The following is a 22,653-nucleotide window of genomic DNA, read 5'->3' on the forward strand; positions in this document are numbered from 1 at the left end:
CACATGCATATACACTCCCCTCATACATTCATATGTTTAATACCAGGAGTTAAACGTATAATATGTATTTAAGAAAGTCATGTTTGTACTGCAGAAATCATTAATGTGGTTTTTAAATGTCCAGTCAGTCAGTCAGTGTGGTGGCTTCAAAATATGCCTTATATTTAATTGCTTATTTTTATTTGTGTTTTTAGGAATTTTCAGTAATAAATCTCTAATGTATGTTTCACAGGTAACATTTTAGATGCCAAGGGGTAATTTATTTTTATGTTTTTACCTAAGTTTCAAGAAATTAAGTTTTAGATTGCAACGTTAGGGCAAATATCCAGGGAGGAACTTAAAGTACAATATAATTTTAACAGGTAGGAGTTCTGAGACATTTTACCTTAAGCACATATTCCCCTTAAATTCTCCTTTTACTACAAATTTTCACCTTTAACAAATGAGCTATTTCCACAGCACATTTAAATTCGTGTTGCACCAACATTCTAAACCTGGAAAGATGGCATGCTGATGTACACACACAGGTCAGCAGTTTCAGAGGGAAAACATTGTTCTTGGAACTACTGCTGTTTGTTTCTCCTTTATTGGCATTGGAACTCTTCAAGTTGGTTTTCAAAATTTAGAGGAGAGGTAAACATCAGGGTAATTTTTGGTGGTTTTGATGATTTCTTTCCTGATTATATGTGTCACTAATAACTATAATACATTGTTTATCTCTTTTATTTATGGAGAGTATTTCATTTGTGTTAATTATATCTCTAGATAACTCAGATAATCTTAATACTAAGATTATTGTTATTAATGGAGAATGATTTTTCATAAAAAGCAGTAAGTTTCTTTGTAGACTCAGTGAAGAAGACAACTTTTGGCTGATTTAAATTCAAGGAATATAATTTTTTTCCCCATGTCTTCATTTTATGTTTTTAATATGATAGGAAAGCTATATGAACTTAATTGCACTAAATTATAATGGTGTTTGAACATTTCACTGCCCTGATAAATTTAGCTCTTATATTTTTTATTTATTTATTTATTTTGGACAGTCTGGCTGTGTCCTCCAGGCTGGAGTACAGTGGTGTGATCTCGGCTCACTGCAGCCTCCGCTTCCCAGACCCAGGAGATTCTCCTGCCTTAGCCTCCTGAGTAGCTGATTGCAGGCATTTGCTACCACACCCAGCTAATTTTTATATTTTTAGTAGAGACAGGGTTTTGCCATGTTGGCCAGGCTGGTCTTGAACTCCTCACTTCAGGTGATCCATCCACTTTGGCCTCCCAAAGTGCTGGGATTTTAGGCATGAGCCACTGCACCTGGCCTAGCTCTTATAAATATATCATTTATTTATCATTTATTAAAGATTTATAGGGAGGATTATTGAAGGACCTAGAGTTTGTAAATATAGAGGAGGCAAAACTTTACCTGTACCCTCTGAAAGCCTTCACCTGGGTCTGAGAATTAAATGGACATAAGACATCAGTGGGAGAGAAGTATACAGATTTTTACATATACATAGGAACCCCCGTAGGAAAATGAAGACCTAAAGAAGTGGCAAAATGTAAGTGCTTATATACTAGGTTGAACACAGAGGAAATTGTGGAAAAGTAAGTAAAACATACAGGGAGGCCAAAGGAAGATGAGTTATTTTAACAAGGGTTGTTTGTACAGAATTATCTTAGCTTCTATTCTTTGTCTCTTGTGGTCAGAATGTTGCTTTCTTCCTGCTATATAGAGGGCATCTTTTACAAAGGAGTTTTGTTTCTTGATTTCAAGAAGAAAGGGGAGGTCAGAGGCCAGGTGTGGTGGTGGCTCACGCCTGTAATCTCAGCCCTTTGGGAGGCTGAGGTAGTCACATCACTTGAGGTTAGGAGTTCAAGACCAGCCTAGCCAACATGGTGAAACCTTGTCTCTACTAAAAATATAAAAATCAGCCAGTGTAGGGGCACATGCCTGTAATCTGAGCTACTCCGGAGGCTGAGGCAGGAGAATTGTTTGAACCCAGGAGATGGGAGGTTGCAGTGAGCTGAGATCGCATCACTGCACTCCAGCCTAGGTGACAGAGCGAGACTCAGTGTCAAAAAAAAAAGGAGGCCAGACATGGTGACTCATGCCTGTAATCCCAGCACTTTGGGAGGCTGAGGTAGGTGGATCATCGGGATCAGGAGTTCTAGACCAGCCTGGCCAACATGGTGAAACCCGCCTTCACTAAAAATACGAAAGTTAGCTGGGCATGTTGACGCACACCAGTAGTCCCAGCTACTTGGGAGGCTGAGGCAGGAGAATTGCTTGAACCCAGGAGGTGGAGGTTGCAGTGAGGTGAGATTAAGCCACTGCATTCCGGCCTGGGTGACATAGCAAGGTTCTGCCAATAAATAAATAAATAAATAAGAAACAAAGAAGGTCACAGCACTCCTTTTACATCTGCTGTTTTTCAGGTGCCTTTGGCTCAGTATACTCCTTATCCCAAAGTGGTATATTTTGGGATAGCGTACTTGAGGTCCTTCATAAGGGGTGATAGATCAGAGAGTTCTTTTATGGTGATATCCTGCCATGTTTAGAAAATGGAGTTAGACAATAAAGTCAGAAGCAAAGTTTGATAGTAATTTGTTTGTGCGCGTGTGTTTCCCGTAACTTTATCCATGGTACTTGGAAAGCTTGTCACATAAGTTCAACTAAAATGTCTTTATCTTAGACTATTTTAATTACTAATTACTTCTACCAACCAGTTTAAGAAAGAAGAAGCCTGTCTTGGCCAGCCACAGTGGCTCACACCTGTAATCTTAGTACTTTGGGAGGCCGAGGTGGGAGGATCATGAGGTCAGGAGTTTGAGACCAGCCTGACCAATATGGTGAAACCCTGTCTCTACTGAAAATACAAAAATTATCCAGGTGTGGTGGAATGTGCCTGTACTCTTAGCTACTCAGGAGGCCAAGGCAGGAGAATTACTTGAACCCAGGAGGTGGAGGTTGCAGTGAGCCGAGATCACGCCACTACACTCTAGCCTGGGTGACCGAGCAAGACTCCATCTCAAAAAATAAAAATAAGAAAAGAAAGAAAAAAGCCTCTGTTTTAGTAAGTACTTGACAAATTGGCAATTAAAATTGAAAATTAAAATACACTTAAATTGTTTAATTCTATAGCAGAAATTAGACAAATGATAAAATAACTGCCTCATAAATAGAAATGTATTATGATTCAATTGTTTTTTATGGTTGACGGTTATCACTTCCATTAATAAGAGAAGCGGGTCTGCATGGATCTGCTTTCTGGCTCTGGCTGTTTGTAAATAAATTGGTATAGAACAACAAAACTAGCACAGCTAGAAGATCCTAGCTGGTTCTAGAAATGGATTACTTTTATAGTGAGAACATGAAAATTTAAGTAGAAGTTGGTATTTTATATGACTTAATAAGTCATGTGCAATAATTCATTTAATTTCATTGAAAGGTGCTTGGAAACTGTACCTTTAAGTAAAATTTGTGTAATGAAACCAGTTTTACCATAGGTTAATTGAGATAAATAAAAGTTAAGTTCTTAGGGCATATTTCTGGTCACAACACCACAAAACGACTAAATAAAGATCAAAACACTTTTAGTATTAAACATTGAAAGAAATATGAGCAATCCATACACTTAAGAAAGATTATTGAAAGCCAGTAGGAGGCCAGGTATGATGGCTGATGCCTGTAATCCCAGCACTTTGGGAGGCCCAGGTAGGCAGGCGGATCACCTGAGGTTAGGAGTTCGAGACCAGCCTGGCCAATGTGGTAAAACCCCACCTCTACTAAAAATACAAAAATTAGCTGGGCGTGATGGTGCATACCTGCAGTACCAGCTACTCAGGAGGCTGAGACAAGAGAATTGCTTGAAACAGGAAGGTGGAGGTTGCATTGTGCAGAGATCCACCAATACACTTCAGCTTGCACGACAGAGCTAGACTCCATCTCAAAAAACAAACAAACAAACAAAAAAACACCCAAAGAAGGATAATTATTTACCCAGTTTTTCAAGTTCGGGATTGCTGGAGTTTCTCCTGTCAGCTAAGAGTGCCAGACAGGAACTAGCCCTGGGTAGGACACCATCCCATCATAGGGGACACACACACACTCTGTCACTCTCTCTCTTGCCATGTGTACACACTGATGAACCTAATGTGCACAGTTTTGGGATGTGGGAGGAAGTGAGTCCCTGAGAAAACCCACACAGATGGGGAAGAGTGGGCAAACTTCACATAGACAGTGGTCCGCACCAGGAATCAAGTTTTTTCCTCATTCATATTATAACTAAATGACATTGAATGAAATGACGTTGTTTGAGGACCTGCTATATACCTGTAGAATTCTTGTGATTTTTATCATATGTGATACAGAAGTAGGCAAAAAAAGTACCACCAGCTTTTTTTTAACAGCCTCCTTTGAATATTGAATTTTGCCATTGTTACTGTTGTTCCCTGACAGTTTTATAAAATTCTTGGTAATAGTCAAGCCTGTTTTTATAAAGATACTGTGATGCATGGGAATAGCAGTATAGCCTTCACTTTTATTACCTTTGTTTTCTATATTTATCTTGTGTGTTCTGCTTGGCTTTGCATTCTGAGAGAGCAGGAATCAAGTCCCCCTCAGAGGTCATTACCGTTGCTGGTTGATTGATATTAAATAGATAGTCCATGAATGAATGCATACTTGAATGAATGGTGGTGGGAACTGTCTTTATTCATTCAATTATATGTAAGTATACCTCACTTCTTTGCAAAAGGTATTTGTAACAACTTTTATTTTTTAAATTTTGTTTTTTGAGATGTAGTCTCATTTTGTCCCCCAGGTTGGAGTACAGTGGCATGATCTCAGCTCACTGCAACTTCTGCCTCCTGAGTAGCTGGGATTACAGGTGTCCCCCACCACACCTGGCTAATTTTTGTATTTTTAATAAAGATAGGGTTTCACCATGTTGGGCAGATTGCTCTCAAACTCCTGACCTCAGGTGATCTGTCTGCCTCAGCCTCCCATAGTGCTGGGATTACAGGTGTGAGCTACTGAGCTCAGTGTGTAGCAACTTTAGAAGGAAGTGAGACTGGTAATTTATCGTTGTATTTCTCTTTTGTTAAAAGTATGAGAAGACAGTGTGCACAGTGAGATGATTCAGAAAATGTTACATAGAGAAATGTTTGTAAGAAAGGATTTGATGTTGGAAAAGGAGATAATAGTTTAAAATGGACTGTATGAAATTGGACTTTTAAAAAGAAAATCTATGGGTGTATTTCACCATTCTCTAAACTCACCTCACATTCTTTTGTCACTCACCTTGCAAGAATGTGCCCCAGCTTTTACATTTGACCACCTTCCAACCCAGGCTCAACCTAATGACTCCTGCCCCACCCTTCAAAGTGTATTTGTAATGGCTTTTCTTCTTTAAGCTTTTAGTTACTTCTCAATTTCATGTGACCTTTTCCTCTTCTGAATCGTTCACTTACTTTATGCTTTTTGTACTTATCAATCCTTTTACAATAAACATCTAAAAATTTCTAAAATCACCATCTACTTATAAGTCCTTAGTAAATACATATGGAACTGAATTGTTGGTTTTCCCACCACTGAGGACAATCAAAATAATGTGATCATAAAACTTTAGAAAGAGAACATTTAGAAATGTTTTGCGCAATGGAACCATTTCTTGCATTTATTTAGTATTCAAGGTGACTTTTTAAGGGGACATCAGTCACTTAGAATAATTGTTGATCATCCACATTGGATTATACGGCACCTGCACATCAATTTCAAGGAACTTAGGAATGTGTGATTGTGTCTTAGAGGCTATGGTATAGATTGAGTATGTTGTCACCTGAAATAAGTAAAGGGAGTGAATTCAAGACTTAGAGGAAAAATGTGATTTGAGCTCTGATTAGATGTGAAATTTGGCTCAGCTGAGAAAAACAGGAAAGATGGAGGGTCAGGTCCTGTCATGAGAGAATGGGGAAAGAGTAAATGAAGTTGGTCGTGCAAGATGTGGACATAACAATGAAAGTACAAAGAAATGAGCAGTGAGAAACTCCTAATTTTACATGGCATTTATCAAGTACCTTTCTTCTTAGAAAGCTCAAATTTCTACATTTTTAGTCCCCTTGGAGTAGAAAACAAATGACTTTATTTCCTGTTCTGCTCTTCTGCTCTTTGGGGATGTTGGCATTCCAGATGTAAAGTTCTTAATGTTAATTGCTTACTACCAAAAGCCCACATTTCCAGGTTTTTATTGAACGATTTTAACTTGTTTTTATCTGTAATCCATGAAAACATCTTTAAATGGAAATAGTGATAATTCATTAGCATAGTGAAATAAAGAGTAGCATGCTAAAACATTTTTGCAGTTCATTTGCTCGATTTAAACAGCAACACTTAGAACAATTTCAGCTTCTTTGAAGATACCTACCCTGCTATATAAAAAATGTTAGAGGCAAACCAGCTGCAGACTACTGCTGAATAAAGAGTAAAGCCTATGTAAAAGAAAAACAGCACAAGCGCTGCTCAGGGTTAGAGATAACCTTGGGAAGGAATTCCCACTACCAGCGTTCCTTGAGGCTTGACAAATGTTTAAGGAATTTCATGGAATGTATGGAATGTCTTTTTGTCAGTTAACTGTTCCCAGAACTGGAAGTTCCTTTCTTATACAGCTTTGCTTTTCAGATGGAATTGCGATCCTCTTGGGAAGCTTTTTAATTCACAAGATTCCCATTTTCCTTCCCAGAGAATTTGATCAAAGCAAAGCCATCAGGTGGTGCCTGGGGCTCCGTGATTGTATATAGCTTTTGGTCCTCTCCTTGCCTAATGCTGCCAACCTAATTTATGGCAATAATGGCCCATTCATTTTCTTATTCCCTCATATAGCACATTTTGAAGAGGGAGCTCAGAAACAAAAGATAAATCAGCCAGGCTATATTAAATTACAGTTTGTCCTGTTGACTTTTTGGGGTAGTTTAAGATGTTCTTTAGTATTTATTCCCACTTAAATAAAAGGGGGAGAGGCTGGTATCTTCAAAAGCCTTGGCTTGATTCCAATTCAGTTACTGTATTCTGTCCACTTCCATTCTTTGAGCTCTATTGAGCTCTTTGCTGTATTCTTTGAGCTTTAACTGAACTGCCAGAGTTTAATGCCCAACACTGTATTTGTAATATTTGCTATTCTGAGTGCTTGCTAATCACCTTTTACTTTGCACAGCTCCTAGGGATAGTAATAAGTATAAAGAGGGCCAAAGTGTTGCTTATTTTGTTGATGGTGAAGTGTCATTGTAACTTGGGGCTTGGGAACATGATTAACATCTTTTCTGATGACTGCTGAAATAATTCTTTGGTTGCCAATATGAAAATGCTGATGGAGACCAATAACGCACCTCTCCTCCCTCTCTCCTCTACTTCATGTCAAATAAACACATCTTAACTCTGAAGCTCATTCAGACAACACACACGTCAGTTTTGAAAACTAAGGACCCATGAGAATTTCTCTTTTTCTTTAATGGCTGTAATTTTGATGTCATTCACCATGCTCTAAACTAATGAAGCTTTGAATGGGAGGAGTCACATTCCTCTTGTCATTTCTCTAGGGTGGTGAGGATGATGACATCAGAACTGGCAGGATATTTGACCCTACCTCTGTAAAAGCAGGGCACACCCATTCCTCCCTGATGATGTCTTTCGGACTTAAAATTAACAAGAAAACTTTGGGGAAAGATTGACTTTCTAAATACTTGTTTTTTCCCCCCTAATTTTAAACTTTGTCAGAATGCGTATTTACACTCCACACATTGTGTGTGTTTGTGTGCGTAGAAGTGCAACAAGGTGAACATGTTATCTACTACATGTGATAAATCTGTGCATGTTCAGATGTATTGTTTCATTCAGTGCAAAGTTTTTCATAGACAAATAACAGTGTCTTCTGACATGCTCTGTCATTAGACTTCAAGCATTCTTTACACCCACAGGGCTTCTTTCTCCTTAATATTTTGGTCTACTTAATGTTTCCCAATTATGTTGTAGTTTTTGCTTTCCAAATCACTGTTTCTCAAAATGATTAATGAAATGCCTACATCAGAATCACCTGTAATGTTTATCGGTGCTATGGTTTGAATGTGTCCTCCAAAGATAAGGTGTTGGAAACTTAATCCCCCATGCAACAATATTAAGAGGTGGGACTTTTAAGAGATAATTAGGCCATGAAGGTGCTACCCTCATGAATGGATTAATGTCCATTATCAAAAGGCCTGAGGCTGTGAGTTGCTCTCTTGCTGCTCTTCTGCCATGGCATGACACAGCAAGAAGGCCCTCTCCAGATGCCAGCATCTTGAAATTGAATTTCCCAGCCTCCAGAACTGTGAGAAATCAATTTTTTCTTTATAAATTACCCAGTCAGTGATATTCTGTTAGAGCAACACAAAATAGGCTAAGATAACTAGAAGCACGGATGCCTGTTTTTCATACCAGACCTGAATTAGAACTTACAGTGGTGTTCCCAGGAATCTGCATTATAACAGTGCATGCTAAAGTTTAAGAAAGAGTCATATTATATAATGCTTTTTCAGTGGTCTGTCTTCTAGTCCCCATCTGTCTATTAACTCTTACTTAACGTCCCTTAGGTAAAAGTTTTCTGTGTGTGGTGTTTTGTTCTGTTTTTTTAAATAAGACAGGGGTTTCACCATGTTGATCAGGCTGGTCTTGAACTCTTAACCTCAGGTGATCCGCCCGCCTTGGCCTCCAAAGTACTTGGATTGCAGGCGTGAGCCACCACGCCTGGCCAAGTTTTCTCTTTTGTAAACACTCATGGTACTTCCTCCCGTCCCAAGTAAGTTTTTATCTTCAGCCTTATTTTATAACAGCTTTGTTCTCAAATTGTTTCAAGTTCCTGGAGGGTAAAAACCATGTCTAATTCATGCTTGTATACTTCCATCACCTTTGTGAATAGTAAGAACTCAAGAAATGTTGAGTGAATAATGGTCCAACCCTAGTGTCAGACCTTTATTATGCCTAGGAAACTTTTGGGTGTTAGGGTTGTTTTTTTTTTTTCTTCCTTTTTTATATTTAGCTATCAGATTTGCTTGGTCTATTTGTTATATGGTGTTTAGACTACTCTGATCTAAGCACGTTTTTATGACTTACTTATTCTCAATGAGTTTTGCTTATGCTAACTTTCTCATTTCTTTGGAAATCCAATATCCTTAATATAGATGCTATTTAGTTTTCCTTTTTATATATCTTTGTGTGACTTGAATAGGATTTTATCCAAGTATACTTGTGAATCTTCTCTTCTTTGGTTTGAGAAGAGAAGCAGAAATAGTGATCCATTTTCTGCCCTTTAAGGAAATGGTTTTTTTTTCTTTGTTTTGTTCTTTTAATATTTTTATTTGTCCTCCTAGTGTGGTGGTTAATATTAAACATCTCTTGAATACCATTGGCAATTAATTTGCTAACTCTGGGCAGATATGTTGGTGAGAAAATGAAAAAAAAATGTAGTCATGGATAAATTGAGTAAAGAAATCATCTCAAAAGAGGTGTTTAAGTGTAACATGATAACATATTTCTTGTTTTTTATTCTTACATTGCTAATTTATAAAAGAATCAAAATGACAAATTTATGCAGCTTATGACTCATTGATTTCCTGAATTTAGTGCAGGCTTACTATAGATCCAGTGGCTGCTGTTTTCATTATTACCATCTTATGATCTAGAGTGGATTTCTATGTAGTTTACTAACTGGACTCAGGGAACCTGCCACTGCACACCTCCCTCTCCACCACAGGCAGGAGCTGTGCCTTGTTTGCTATTGTATCCACAGAATGAACCTAGCCTAAGGTTTGGCACATAGTAACCACTAAGTGCCTCTTGTTTGAATTGCTTTAATTTTTATTTTTGTTTTGTTGTTTGTTTCAATTATTTTAAAAGAGGGATTAAGATAGGAAGTTTTCTCTTTAGGTCTGGGTGTAGTACTCCCACGTCCTATGGACGCTGATGTGGGGAATTGCTTGAGCCAAGAAGTTCAAGGCTGCAGTGAGCTGTAATCATACCACTGCACTCTAGCCTGGGTTAAAGTGACACATCATCACTTTAAAATAAATAATAAAGGCTTTTTAAATTAAATAAGTTTTCTCTGTAGGGAATGCTTTAATTTGCCTTTACAGCAAAATGTCCGTGGCAATTATTATCAACACTGAGAATTCTCTCTTTCTTTGATTATTACTTTTGAAAAATCATGTCTGTTTTTGTTTTTTTTTCTTGAGATGGAGTTTCACCATGTTGGCCAGGCTGGTCTCGAACTCCTGACCTCAGGTGATCCGCCCACCTTGACCTTCCAAAGTGCTGGGATTACAGGCATGAGCTACTGCACCCAGCCTTTTTTTTTTTTTTTGAAATAGAGTTTCACTTTTGTTGCCTAGGCTGGAGTACAACGGTGCCATCTCAGCTCACCACAACCTCCCCTTCCTGGGTTCAAGCGATTCTCCTGTCTCGGCCTCCTGAGTTATCTGGGATTACAGGCATGTGCCACCATGCCTGGCTAATTTTTTGTATTATAGTAGAAACGGATTTCTCCATGTTGGTCAGGCTGGTTTCCAACTCCCAACCTCAGGTGATCTGCCCACCTTGGCCTCCCAAAGTGCTGGGATTACAGGCGTGAACCACTGCGCCTGGCCAAAAAATCATGTCTGTGAGTTTTAGCTTTGGTATGCTTATTCTGATTTTCACCATCTGTAGCAATTCTTAAGAAAATTATAAAATTCTTCTGTGACTAAATTTTAATTTTTACCTAAGTAAAATATGCATGTGGTTATTGTTGTTTTCTGGTCATATGAGAGGTGATAGGTTTATTTAACCTGTACCAGGAGTCATTTATGGTGACCAGGATTCAGATAGGATGATTTGTTTATTTTGGCTCAAGTGTTGACAAACTGGTTGCATGCCACATTAGCATTCATGCACTGCTAAGCCTCCCAGATGATGACAGGTGCTCGCTGGGAACAAGGCTGTTGGACTGCTCGGCCCTGGGAACAGAAGGGCATGTAGGGACGTCATATGACGTTAGAAGTCATTTAGGGACGACAGGGAAAGCACTGTACCAAGAAACTGAGTTCAGTTACAGGCCAGTGGAGTTTGGGGGTGTAGACAACAGCTTGAAAGCCGAAAGGAGTCAAGTCACACCTTCCAAAGGGTGGGTGTTCCTAGCAGTTCTGAAGCAGGCACAGTGAGTCAAATGTTTTCCTATGCCAGCACCACCACAGATGAGTCCAAGAGGAACATGGGGCACAAGATATTCCTTCCATTCTCATCCAGGAGAGACAGCCTCTCTCATGTCTTTTAGAAATTATTTGGCTTCCTTATGTAATTATTATGGCACACGCAGGTTGTCCTATATCATACCTGGATGGGGGCAAGAATATTAAAACACGACTGTAGGACAAACTTATCAAGCCAAAGAAGCACCACACTAAAAATATCAGAATTTGAGGAGTTACTGGAAAAGGAAGCTGCTTACTGGGGGTCTCTCTCTCTTTCATTCATTCTTTTAACTATTGTTTCTAAAGCGCAAGTATATTCAATACACATTTTAAAAGTACTTTGACACACTTCCCAAGATTATTTCTTCTAAAGATAAAAAAAGTTATTCTGTCAAACTTTTAATGGTCTCAGAACCACAAGGTGTGCTCTTAAGAACAAGAGCAGGTGCTTTGTTTTATAAATTCTTTTGGAAAAAAGTAAAGAGAAACATAAAGTAAGTGTAACTTATTTTTACCCAAGCTTTTCTATTTTATTGGAAAAGCATTTTTGTTCTCCGTTCCCCTAGTATATGAAATTTATTTAAGTTGAATGGATAAGGTTGATTTTATCTATTTACGTGTTTATTTTTGAGAGAGCGAGACCACATCTCAAAAAAAAAAAAAAAAGATAGGATAACTTATTTAATATATGTTGTTAGTTAGCTACCAGAAAGAAATAGTTGTTCCTCTACCTAACGTTTCTTGTAAAGATAAATGCCTGCAAACTAGGTAGGTGAACAGTCCAATAGAAAAGTGGGCGAACCACCAATGATAGCCTGGATAAAGAAAACGTGGCACATATATTTTCTATGCTTCTGTAGTTTGACCACCTGGAATACTATGCAGCCATAAAAAGGATGAGTTCATGTCCTTTGCAGGGACATGGATGAAGTGGGAAACCATCATTCTCAGCAAACTAACACAAGAACAGAAAATACTATATGTTCTCGCTCATAAGTGGGAGTTGAACAATGAGAACACATGGACACAGGGAGAGAAACATCACACGCCCAGGTCTGTTGGGTGTCGGGGGAGGAGTTAGGGGAGGCATAGCATTAGGAGAGAAATACCTAATATAGATGATGGGTTAATGGGGTACAGCAAACCATCGTAGCACACGTATACGTGTGTAACAAACCTGCACATTCTGTACATGTATCCCAGAACTTAAAGTATAATAAAGAAAAAAAAAAAAGGAAAAGTGGGCAAAGGATATGAATTTGTATCTCAAAGAAGATTTGCAAATACTATTTTCTTCTTTGCAAAAAAGCAGCTCAACTCTACTGAAAAATAAAAATGGAAATGACCTGTGTAATTTTTGCCCATTAGATGAGCAACAGTTGAAAATATGCTAACATTAAATGCTAGCATGGGGAAAAGGACCCTCTTTCACATGGCTGATTGGGAGTCTGCATTTCTGTAACTTTTTTGTCGTTTTGTAGTACATATTTAAATTGTACATACTCTTTGGCCTGTCTATTATACTTTTAGAAGTATAGGTTCATGGTCCCTTATCCAAAACTCTTGAGGACAATTGTGTTTTCAGATTTCAGAGATTTTCAGATTAAATGAAGATAACATGGTGCATATACTGTACATTATGTAACACATCCAGCAGGGTTTGAGAGAGCACCCCATGAGTAGACACATTCATATTTCTAGAGAGAGCAAATGAATATGCATATTGGTTCAGATCAGCTTTTGCCACCTCGTGAATCAATTAAAAATCTGAATTTTCAGAGTCTCTTGGGTTTCAGAATTAAGGATAAGGCATTAGGCACCAATAAGTACCGGAAAATAAAATCATCGATGCACATCCAGATACATGTTTCTTGCAGAATTGTAACGGGAGAAAAACTGGAAGTTCTCTTAATGTCAGTCAGTGGAGGAATGGAATAAATTATGGAACACTTGTACTCTGTGTATTATGCCGCTGTCAAAAAGATTGAGTTAGGATTTTATGTACTGACTCAGAAAAACAATTTGTTTGTATTGGATGAGTAAACAGTTTGTAGAAAAAATATATGTTGTATAATCTTATTAAAAAAATGTGGAGGGGGCTATATCCTATCTATGCAGCTGTAAGGAAGAAAAGCTTTGGAAGGTTATAGACCAAACTATTGACACTGCTTATCTCAGGAGGGTGGGATTGGAAATGAAGTAGGAGAGACTGTTAACTTTTTCTTTCTATGCTTTTATAGTTTGACTCACCTTGTTAAAATGAGCATTATTGTTTTGTTTATCAAACAAAATCTTTCTTTTAAAAGAAAATGTAGTGAGTGTTACAGAGCACTGACAGCCTGGCAACTCCCCACTAAGCCAGAGCCACTCAAAGCCGTTAGAGATTTGCTTTTCGTAATTGATGCAAAGTAGGGGACTAGGCTCAGAGCGAGGCTTACAAGTCCAGGCTTTGAGCAGGTCCTTCATTACTTAATACTAAAGCCTAATAATTTCCAAAGTGGGCTAGCATGTCCCCCACAAAGGAAGAAACAAGTTAAACACAGGCTGTTACTGTGAAACAGAAATTTATTTTCCTAGGGAGTCTTTTTAATTGGCCCACTTGTGGTGAATAATTTAAGGAAGTTATATTGATTTCTCTCTTTTAGACTCATTGAGTAAAACAAGTATGGTTTTCTCATCCTGGGTGTTATTTGTGACACCTATTTTGAGCACATTTGGAATAGGTTTAAAAGTAGAATTATTGCCATCATACTGTTATTTTAGTCAAGTTTTCAAGTGTATTGTATATATCTCTGGTTCCTGGAAGGAAAATTACTCAAGACTTAGATATATCTAAAGCTAATTAATATTCTGTCTCCAAATAGTCATCATGCTGTTTATTTGGTTTTATTTCCTAAATATGTACAAAGTATATATAACCATTCCCTGTAACTCACATGAAAAAATAGCTTTGCATATACATTTTTGAGTGTAGACTGAATAAATGTTAAGAAAACAAAAAAGATTAAGCACGTCTTATGACAAAACAAGCCCAGAAGGAGGAAGTATGTGAGGATTGGTAGCATTTGTGTATATTTGTTTTGTTTCTTTCAACTTTGATACTGTAAAACATTGGCTTTTTTTCTTTCCCGCCCTTGGATAAAAATGGCTCTACTTCATTTTCTAAGGAGCCTTGACTCCCAACTAGTTTTTTAGAGGCCAGAATCAAATAAATTTGTTGAACTGTGGTTTACTTGTTTTAAAAACCATTATATTTACCTAAAAACAGGTAGAAAAGTTGGATGCATGAATTTGGTGTATTTAAACTTTTCTGATTAAGAAACTAAATACTCTTCCCTTTTATAGAGTTAAATAATTTGCTTAAGAGGGTAGCTTGGAAGATTACACCTCAAAATTTAGTAACTGGGAGAAAATTCCATTTAAAGCCAAGTGTAGGCAGTGATGCATTTACATGGTATACTGTTGTCTATATTAAAAGGGAAACTAGGAAAATACACGGACAAAATGGATTGCTGTATTCCCTCAATAGCACATTTAAGGTGTGTGCTTTTTTGGCTCTGACATTGATTAGTTATGGCTGTGAAGTTGGAGAAAGGAGGGAAAAGGTAGGAACACTAGTAGATCACACCCCTAGATAGTTTAGCACATTTTCTGTCTAAACGTACATAACATTGTTACTATACTTTGATTTTATAATGTGAATATAGTAGGTGGTGCAAATTAAAGCCATGTTAGTAATTTAATAATGATACTATCAGCTTCATTCTGCCATCTCTTCCCTGTCCCCACTTCTGACCTGTCACTTGAGGGCCCCACCCTTGGCAAATAGTCATGCACATTGTTTGTTTGTTTAATTAAGTTATTTTAGAGACAGGGTCTTACTTTGTGGCCCAGACTGGAGCACAGTGGTGCGTTTGCAGCTCACTACTGCCTCAAACTCCTGGGCTCAAGTGATTCAACACAGTAGCTAGGACTACAGGCTCCTATCACCACACCCAGCTAATTAAAAAATTTCTTGCTATGTTGCCCACTCTGGTCTTGAGCTCCTTACCTCAGGTGGTCCTCCTGCTTCAGCTTCCCGCAGTGCTGGAGTTACAGATGTGAGTCATAGCACCTGGCCTTTGGACTTTGTTATAGGGCACTTAGGATACCTAGTTTGAAAGAGACTTCAGGTTTGTTTGTAAACATACTGCAATTACAGTTTTCTGTTTCTGTAGATTATCAAGTGTATTTACTTGACTCTGGTTTTCTATGACACTTAGTATCAACAACTAAAAGTATGCCTTTGGAGTAAGTCAGACCTGAATGATGCTCACTGCTGTGTGCTAAATATAATATTGTGACTGAAATAACTTCATTTTAATAATTAAGATTACTCTTGAGTATGTGCTGCATAAATGTTAACTTCTTTTCTGTAGTGTGAACTCTATATTGTAGAACAAGTGGACATGAGTTATATTTATTTCTTCCTTTAAAGCACTACTTGGCCTGAAGCGAAGTCAGTCTTTTCAGGTTGTTGAGTAGTGTGGGAGCATTAAGATATGTGTGAATTGGTTTGAATGTAAATAGAGTGTTCAGAATATTCGCTGTCCTCCATTACTGATAATGCTACCCTTTGTAGGAGAAAATGAGAATGAAAAGATAGTGCTTTCCTGAGGTCATTCTTTGACCTGTGGCTTAGAATTATTAGTGATAGATTTTATCTGTCAGCTTTTTGTTTAGAATAAATTTTAATTTGACTTTTTCGAATACAGCTTAACATTTTCTATTATAGAATTTGACAAGTAGTTCACATGATAATTTCTTTAAAATACTGATTGGGTTGAATTGGGTTTATTTTTAGAAAGTGTGTCTCTTCTAGGAAGACTGCATACTGTCTAGCATTAGACGTGGGCAGTTTTTAAAGGAATTAGCATAATACAGTCACTGATCTGATTCTTATCTCATTTAGAGCTGGTGTAGAGGTCATTGATAGGCCAAATATAAGAGTGTACAGAGAAGGAAAAATTAAAGATAGCTTCTTTAATTGCTTTAGTTGCTTGTGCAACTGTGAAAACGAAAGGGCCATTAACAAAAATAGACCAGGAAGAAGTGCCAGTTTGAAATAAAGATGGCAAGTTCAATTTTGGGCTGGAAATGTGGGGTAGCGCAGGAGAGGAGCCAGTATGTGATAGGATTGAGAGAATTGTTCACATAGGAATAAGAACATTTGCAAGGAAGACAGTCTACAGGGAGTATGAAACTGATAACATATTTGTGAAGATTACTTCAATTTGGGGTGGGGAAGAAAAGAAAGGTAATACAGAAGAGGGCTTAGAGAGCTAAGAAGAGGAAGGGTATGTGGTCAGCAGGATCAATCAAGTACTGTATTGAGATCAAGGAATGATAATTGGTTCATTTTTGAGACAGAGTCTCACTTTGTTGCCGAGGCTGCATTGCAGGGGTGCAATCTCAGCTCATTGCAACCTCCACCTCACGGATTCAAGTGATTCTTGTGCCTCACCCTCCCGAGTAGCTGGGAGTACAGGCATGCACCAACATGCCCGGCTAATTTTTTGTGTTTTTGGTAGAGATGAGGGTTCACCATGTTGGCCAGGCAGGTCCTGAACTCCTGGCCTCAAGTGATCCACCCACCTCCGCCTCCCAAAATGCTGGATTACAAGCCTGAGCCACCGTGACCAGCTGAGAATTGGTTCTTAAATTTGGATCTGCAAAGTCCAAGTTACTATTGAGAGAGTATTGTTTTGATAAGTTTTTATTATTTCAGTTTTGGGTTTGAGAAACATGAAACAGAAGTTTTTGACTCCTGTTCTGTCTGGTCGATTTCCTCCCTCACTGAGGCCATTTACACTGTGCTAATTGAGATACTGCTAAAAAACTTACTCCAGCAGAATTCACTTCCTTAAGTATTCAACCTGATTTTAGAGGGAAAAGTTTGTTTTAAGATAGAATGTTTACATTTTTGGTAAAACACTGGCCTTAGAGTCAGCAGATGTGCATTCCAACGCTGCTGCTCCCTTAACCTCTGTGGGGGCCCCATTTCCTCTTCAGTTGAATTTGGGAGTTGGGCTAGATTATCTCTTAGGCTATGCTAAAATTATGATGTTAATGACATTTGTCTCTTTTTCCCCTTTTGCTTTGTTTTATTGTAATAGGTTCACCAAGTTGAAGAGTCTTAACCTTTCCAATAATCATTTAGGGGACTTCCCACTAGCAGTCTGCAATATTCCAACCCTGGCAGAGCTGAACGTGTCCTGCAATGCCCTGCGATCAGTCCCAGCAGACGTTGGAGTGATGCACAAGTGAGAACTTTAAACCCCACTGGCGGGTATATCCGAAACCCCAGGGAAGCTGCACTGGGGGTGTACCACATAAGATTAGTTAACTTGTTATGTTGGTCATGTAAGTCTTGGCCCCAAATCAAGAGATAAAGCACTCTATCGTCTGTGTGGAGTTCATTTATTAGATTTATACTCTTTACGGTCTTGTAAAAAAACTAAATATTCTTGTTTAGAACTGAAGATTCCTACAGATAAGTATGTCTAAACATGGGGTGTGGGTTATGTTCTCATTTTTCTGAGTTATATTGAATTCTAAGACTTAGAGATTAATTTTAAGAAATAACAAGGAAAGCCCAAAGAATATCTGAATCGATTCATATCACATTTAGCTCGAATTGGTCTTATTTATGTCTATTCAAATTGGGAAAACTAGTCATAATTTTCATTTTCAATAAAGATTAAGACACTTATCTCTGATTATTTCTCTTTAACCCATTACTGCCTCAGGCCCTGCCCTTAGGCATTTTGCAAAGAGTAATACATTTTCTGGTAATTTGATCTATACTTAATGGAACTTGTATGTTGATAATAAAGATGTAAAATGTATACATTCTCTTTGAAATTCTTATGTTTTCGCTAATAGCTTACAGACATTTTTGTTGGATGGAAACTTTCTACAATCCCTTCCTGCTGAGTTGGAGAACATGAAGCAGCTTAGTTATCTGGGTCTTTCTTTCAATGAATTTACTGACATTCCAGAAGTGTTGGAGAAATTGACTGCTGTGGATAAACTTTGTATGTCCGGAAACTGTATGGAGACCCTTAGGCTACAGGCCTTAAGAAAAATGCCTCACATTAAACATGTGGATCTAAGGTAACAATTTTTGAGAGATAGATCTCATTTGAGTGGTTGGCTTATATAGGGAGTAGGTTATATAGCCTTTTTTAGTGAAATTAACCAAGGCAAACAGGCTGGGTAGTTGAAGGTGGGCCTGTTTTTCTATTTCTGCCTAGGAGGAAGAATTAGGATTAATTGTAGGGTTTGCTGTCACTAGAAAGTTGTTAAAAATTTCGCATTGATGTATGTCTTGAAGGTCTTTGCTTTGCAAATTGGAACCCAGTTGAGTGAGAGAGCTGTGTTTTGTTTTTGTTTGTTTTATTTTTTTGATGTTGTTTATAAAGAGATGGGGCCTTGCTCTGTTGCCTGGCCTGGAGTGCAATGGTGCACACGTAGCTCACTGCAGCCTCAAACTCTTGGGCTCAGGCAGTCTTCCTGTCTCAGCTTCCCAAGTATTCAGGCATGTGCAGTTACATCACCTTTTCCTCCCCTTTCTTCTTCATTCATATGGTCAGTCTAGGAAACCCATACATTCCTGTCCCATAAAGAATTGCTTGGCTTCACCTTTCCTCAGAATAAAGGAATCAGATCTGTCCTTCCTAGGGAAGTATTAGCAATTTGCAGATCTAGAATTCTTAATCTGGAGGTAAACGTGGTTATAATTTATTTGATTTTTGCGAACTTCTTGGAATGTGGCAAGATAAGGAACTCTAAACACTTCGTTAACTTGCTTTCCAAATTGTTAACATTATTTGCCTCTGATTTCCTTATATTCCAGAATTTAAGCCCTATTTTATTCATCTACCAGTGGTATACTTTATTAGAGCCAAGGGTAATGGCTTGCATTGACCTTGGGTAACAAGAATGAGATAATTTCTGAGTTACCTGGTATATATAGGAAAACATCATTTTTCTCGATCTGAATTAGCTTACACATAAGATCAACCTAAAGTGTCTAGAAGGAATAAATCTTAGAGCTTTATAAATTCCTCAGATTCATACTCCTAACTTGAGCCTTTTTAGATGACATCACTTACAGGATATTTAAATACCAGAATAGACATTAGACACTCTGTAAATGCTGCATGACCATGAGTAACTGCTTCCTTCCTGAGCTGAGGAGGGGAAAATCAGATTAGATTTGTTCTAATTCTGCCTTAATACTTTATGTGTTGTTTTTTGTTTTTGTTTTCGTTTCTGTTTTTATTTTTGTTTTTTTGAGACAGTGTCTCTCTCTGTTGCCCAGGCTGGAGTATAGTGGCATGATCTGTGTAGTGGCATGATCTCAGCTCGCTGCAACCTCCACCTCCTGGGTTCAAGAGATTCTCCTGCCTCAACCTCCCGAATAGCTGGGATTACAGGTGCCTGCCACCACACCTGGCTAATTTTTGTATTTTCAGTAGAAACAAGAGTTTCACCATGTAGGCCAGGCTGGTCTTGAACTCCTGAACTGAAGTGATCCGCCTGCCTAGGCCTCTCAAAATGCTGGGATTACAGATGTGAGCCACCATGCTCAGCCTAATTCTGCCTTAATACTTAAAATCAAAGCTAGTGGAGTAATTTTAAGGAGAGTCTTGCTTAGTTTCTCTAAGTAAAGGGCTAATTTTACTGAGATTTTTTTTTTCCTTTAAATGGAAATTTTACATCAGATTAAGTGATTATTTTTTTCTTTATATTGATGTTCTTTGATGCCATTTCTTTGGTGGTGTCATTAATAATTTCTCCCCTCCTCCCTCCTCCCTCCTCCCTCCTCCCTCCTCCCTCCTCCCTCCTCCCTCCTCCCTCCTCCCTCCTCCCTCCTCCCTCCTCCCTCCTCCCTCCTCCCTCCTCCCTCCTCGTCTGTACAAAGCATGGCTGTTTCTCGTTGGTCACTTCTCCTTGGATCCATTTTTTTCTGCATTGGTGGTTGCATATGCTCTCAGGCTTCATTTTCACCTTTCATCTTGATGTTAATCATTCCCATCTTTCCCTAACCCTTTTTTGACTTCTTGAGACCAGTTCCACTTAAGCTGCCAGCTAAATAACTTCTCCTTGGTTTTCCCTATTGACACATTTGACCAAATACATGTGAAACAGAGTTCAGTGTCTTTTTTACTTAACCAGTTCTTTCTCATGGATTTGCTTTTGCTGATAGCAATGCCACCTCATTGGTTTTCCAGACACACAACTCTTGGCTGATTCTGTCACCTTTTCTCTTATATGAGTTTCTCTCTTTCTTCACTTCCTTTTTCTTCTCACTGTGACTATTGTCTTCTAGCTGAGCCATTTGCTTCCATTTTGCAGCCTCCCAAACAAGCACAATTTTGCTCAGAGCCTGCCGTTCTCTAGCTCAAAGTATTCAAGCCCTTATATTTGGTTTCAGCCCACAGGTATGTGAGTCCCTTGAGGATAAGGCTGTATCTCAGAGCTGCTCATGTGTGGGCCTCCAACCTGTGATGGCAAGTGAACTATTTGCTACTTTTCCTCAGTGAGATGCATACAGAAGTTGAGACTGATATTTTAGTGACATATAATGATTTGATATTCCACAGTATCTTAAGTGCATTGAGTTGATTCTTGTACAGGGTATCAACTAGTTTATTATATTTTATTTCATTTATTATTGTTATTATTATTTTGAGACAGAGTTTCACTCTTGTTGTCAGGCTGGAGTGCTGTGGTACAATCTCAGCTCAGTGCAACCTCTGCCTCCTGGGTTCAGCCAATTCTCCCACCTCAGCCTCTCAGGTAGCGGGGATTACAGGTGCCTGTCACCATGCCTGGCTAATTTTTTGTATTTTTAGTAGAGACAGCGTTTCACCATGTTGGCCAGGCTGGTCTCGAACTCCTGACCTCAAGTGATTCACCCATCTTGGCCTCCCAAAGTGTTGGTATTACAGGCGTGAGCCACCGTGCCTGGCCTCAGCTAATTTAGATGTTGTCAAACTGGCACAGTGGGTTGTGTATGGGTTGTGTACTATACATCAGTCTGTCACCAATTACAACTTTAGAAAATAGGTCTCCTTCCCCATCAATAATTTAAGCACTGCTCTTATTTATCCTTCAGCCCAGTGTTAGTCCTTAGTAGATCTAGTCCTTGGTAAATATTAATTGCCTAAACTACCTTTGTAGCCCAGACCCTTTCATTCCCTTCACTCCTGCAGAAGCTGTGCAGGCAGGCATGAAACTTGCCCTGTGCTCTTCTCTTTGCTGCAGAGGCTGTTCCTCTGCTTCCTCGTACCTGCTTTTCTTCTCCCATATATACCTGTTCAATTCCACCTACTCTTGGGATTCAGATGAATTGCTTCCTTTTCCATAGCCTCTTTTTTTTTTTTTTTTTTTTTAACCATTCTCAGCATTTTATACATCATTCATGGCTCTTATCACATACTCGTAATTCCTGTATTTTATAAAACATATCTGACTCTCCTTAATAAATTGTGAAATCTGTTGATAAACAGCTTTATCAACAGATATCAAAAGATATTTTATTCATCTCTTACCACACAAAGCCATAGATCATCACTGTCATCATCATTGCCATAGCCCTTCACAGGCTGGAGTGCAGTGGCACAAACACAGCTTCCTATAGCTTCGATCTCCTGAACTCAAGTGATCTTCCTGTCTCAGCCTCCCGTGTAGCTGGGATCACAGGCACGCACTACCACACTTTGCCAATTTTTCAATTTTTTGGAGAGACAGGGTCTCCTTTGTTGCCTAGCTTGGCTCAGACTCCTGAACTCATGCTGTTCTCTTGCCTCAGCCTCCCCAAGTGCTGGGAGATACAGATGTGAGAGTCACCATGTCTGGCCAGGAAGGAATTTTAATCATATTTGCCTCTTAAAAAGTTTGTCTGAGCTGGGTGCGGTGGCTTACGCCTGTAATCCCAGCACTTTGGGAGGCCGAGGAGGGTGGATTATCTGAGGTCAGGAGTTCAAGAATAGCCTGGCCAACATGGCAAAACCCTGTCTCTACTAAAAATACAAAAATTAGCCAGATGTGGTGGTACGCACCTGTAATCCCAGCTACTCAGGAGGCTGAGACAAGAGAATCACTTGAACTCAGGAGGTGGAGGTTGCAGTGAGCTGAGAGATCACGCCATTGCTTTGTAGCCTCGTGTGATAGAGTGAGAGTCCGTCCCAATAAATAAATAAATAAATAAAATTTTAAAAAGTTTGTCCTAGTACATCATGGTGATTGATGTTCTGGAATGTGTACACAGAATAAAAAAGAAAAAAACACATCTCATCTTGGGTACAACAGGCTGCAGGAATGGAACACATGTCCCATCTTCTTCCCAATCTA

General features: G+C 38.7%; 1 protein-coding gene across 1 annotated transcript in view; it reads left to right on the forward strand.

Moving 5' to 3' along the window:
• The window catches only part of PHLPP1 (PH domain and leucine rich repeat protein phosphatase 1), a 248,393-nt gene that overhangs the window by 159,353 nt on the left and 66,387 nt on the right, over positions 1–22,653 (forward strand). Inside the window, exons 5-6 of the mRNA XM_035271295.3 lie at positions 17,406–17,552; positions 18,175–18,405. Of these exons, the coding sequence (XP_035127186.3) occupies positions 17,406–17,552; positions 18,175–18,405 (378 nt within the window). The remainder of the gene's footprint in view (positions 1–17,405; positions 17,553–18,174; positions 18,406–22,653) is intronic.

This window comes from Callithrix jacchus, chromosome 13 (genome assembly GCF_049354715.1).
Source record: "Callithrix jacchus isolate 240 chromosome 13, calJac240_pri, whole genome shotgun sequence".
In the NCBI taxonomy this organism is placed as follows: Eukaryota; Metazoa; Chordata; class Mammalia; order Primates; family Cebidae; genus Callithrix; species Callithrix jacchus.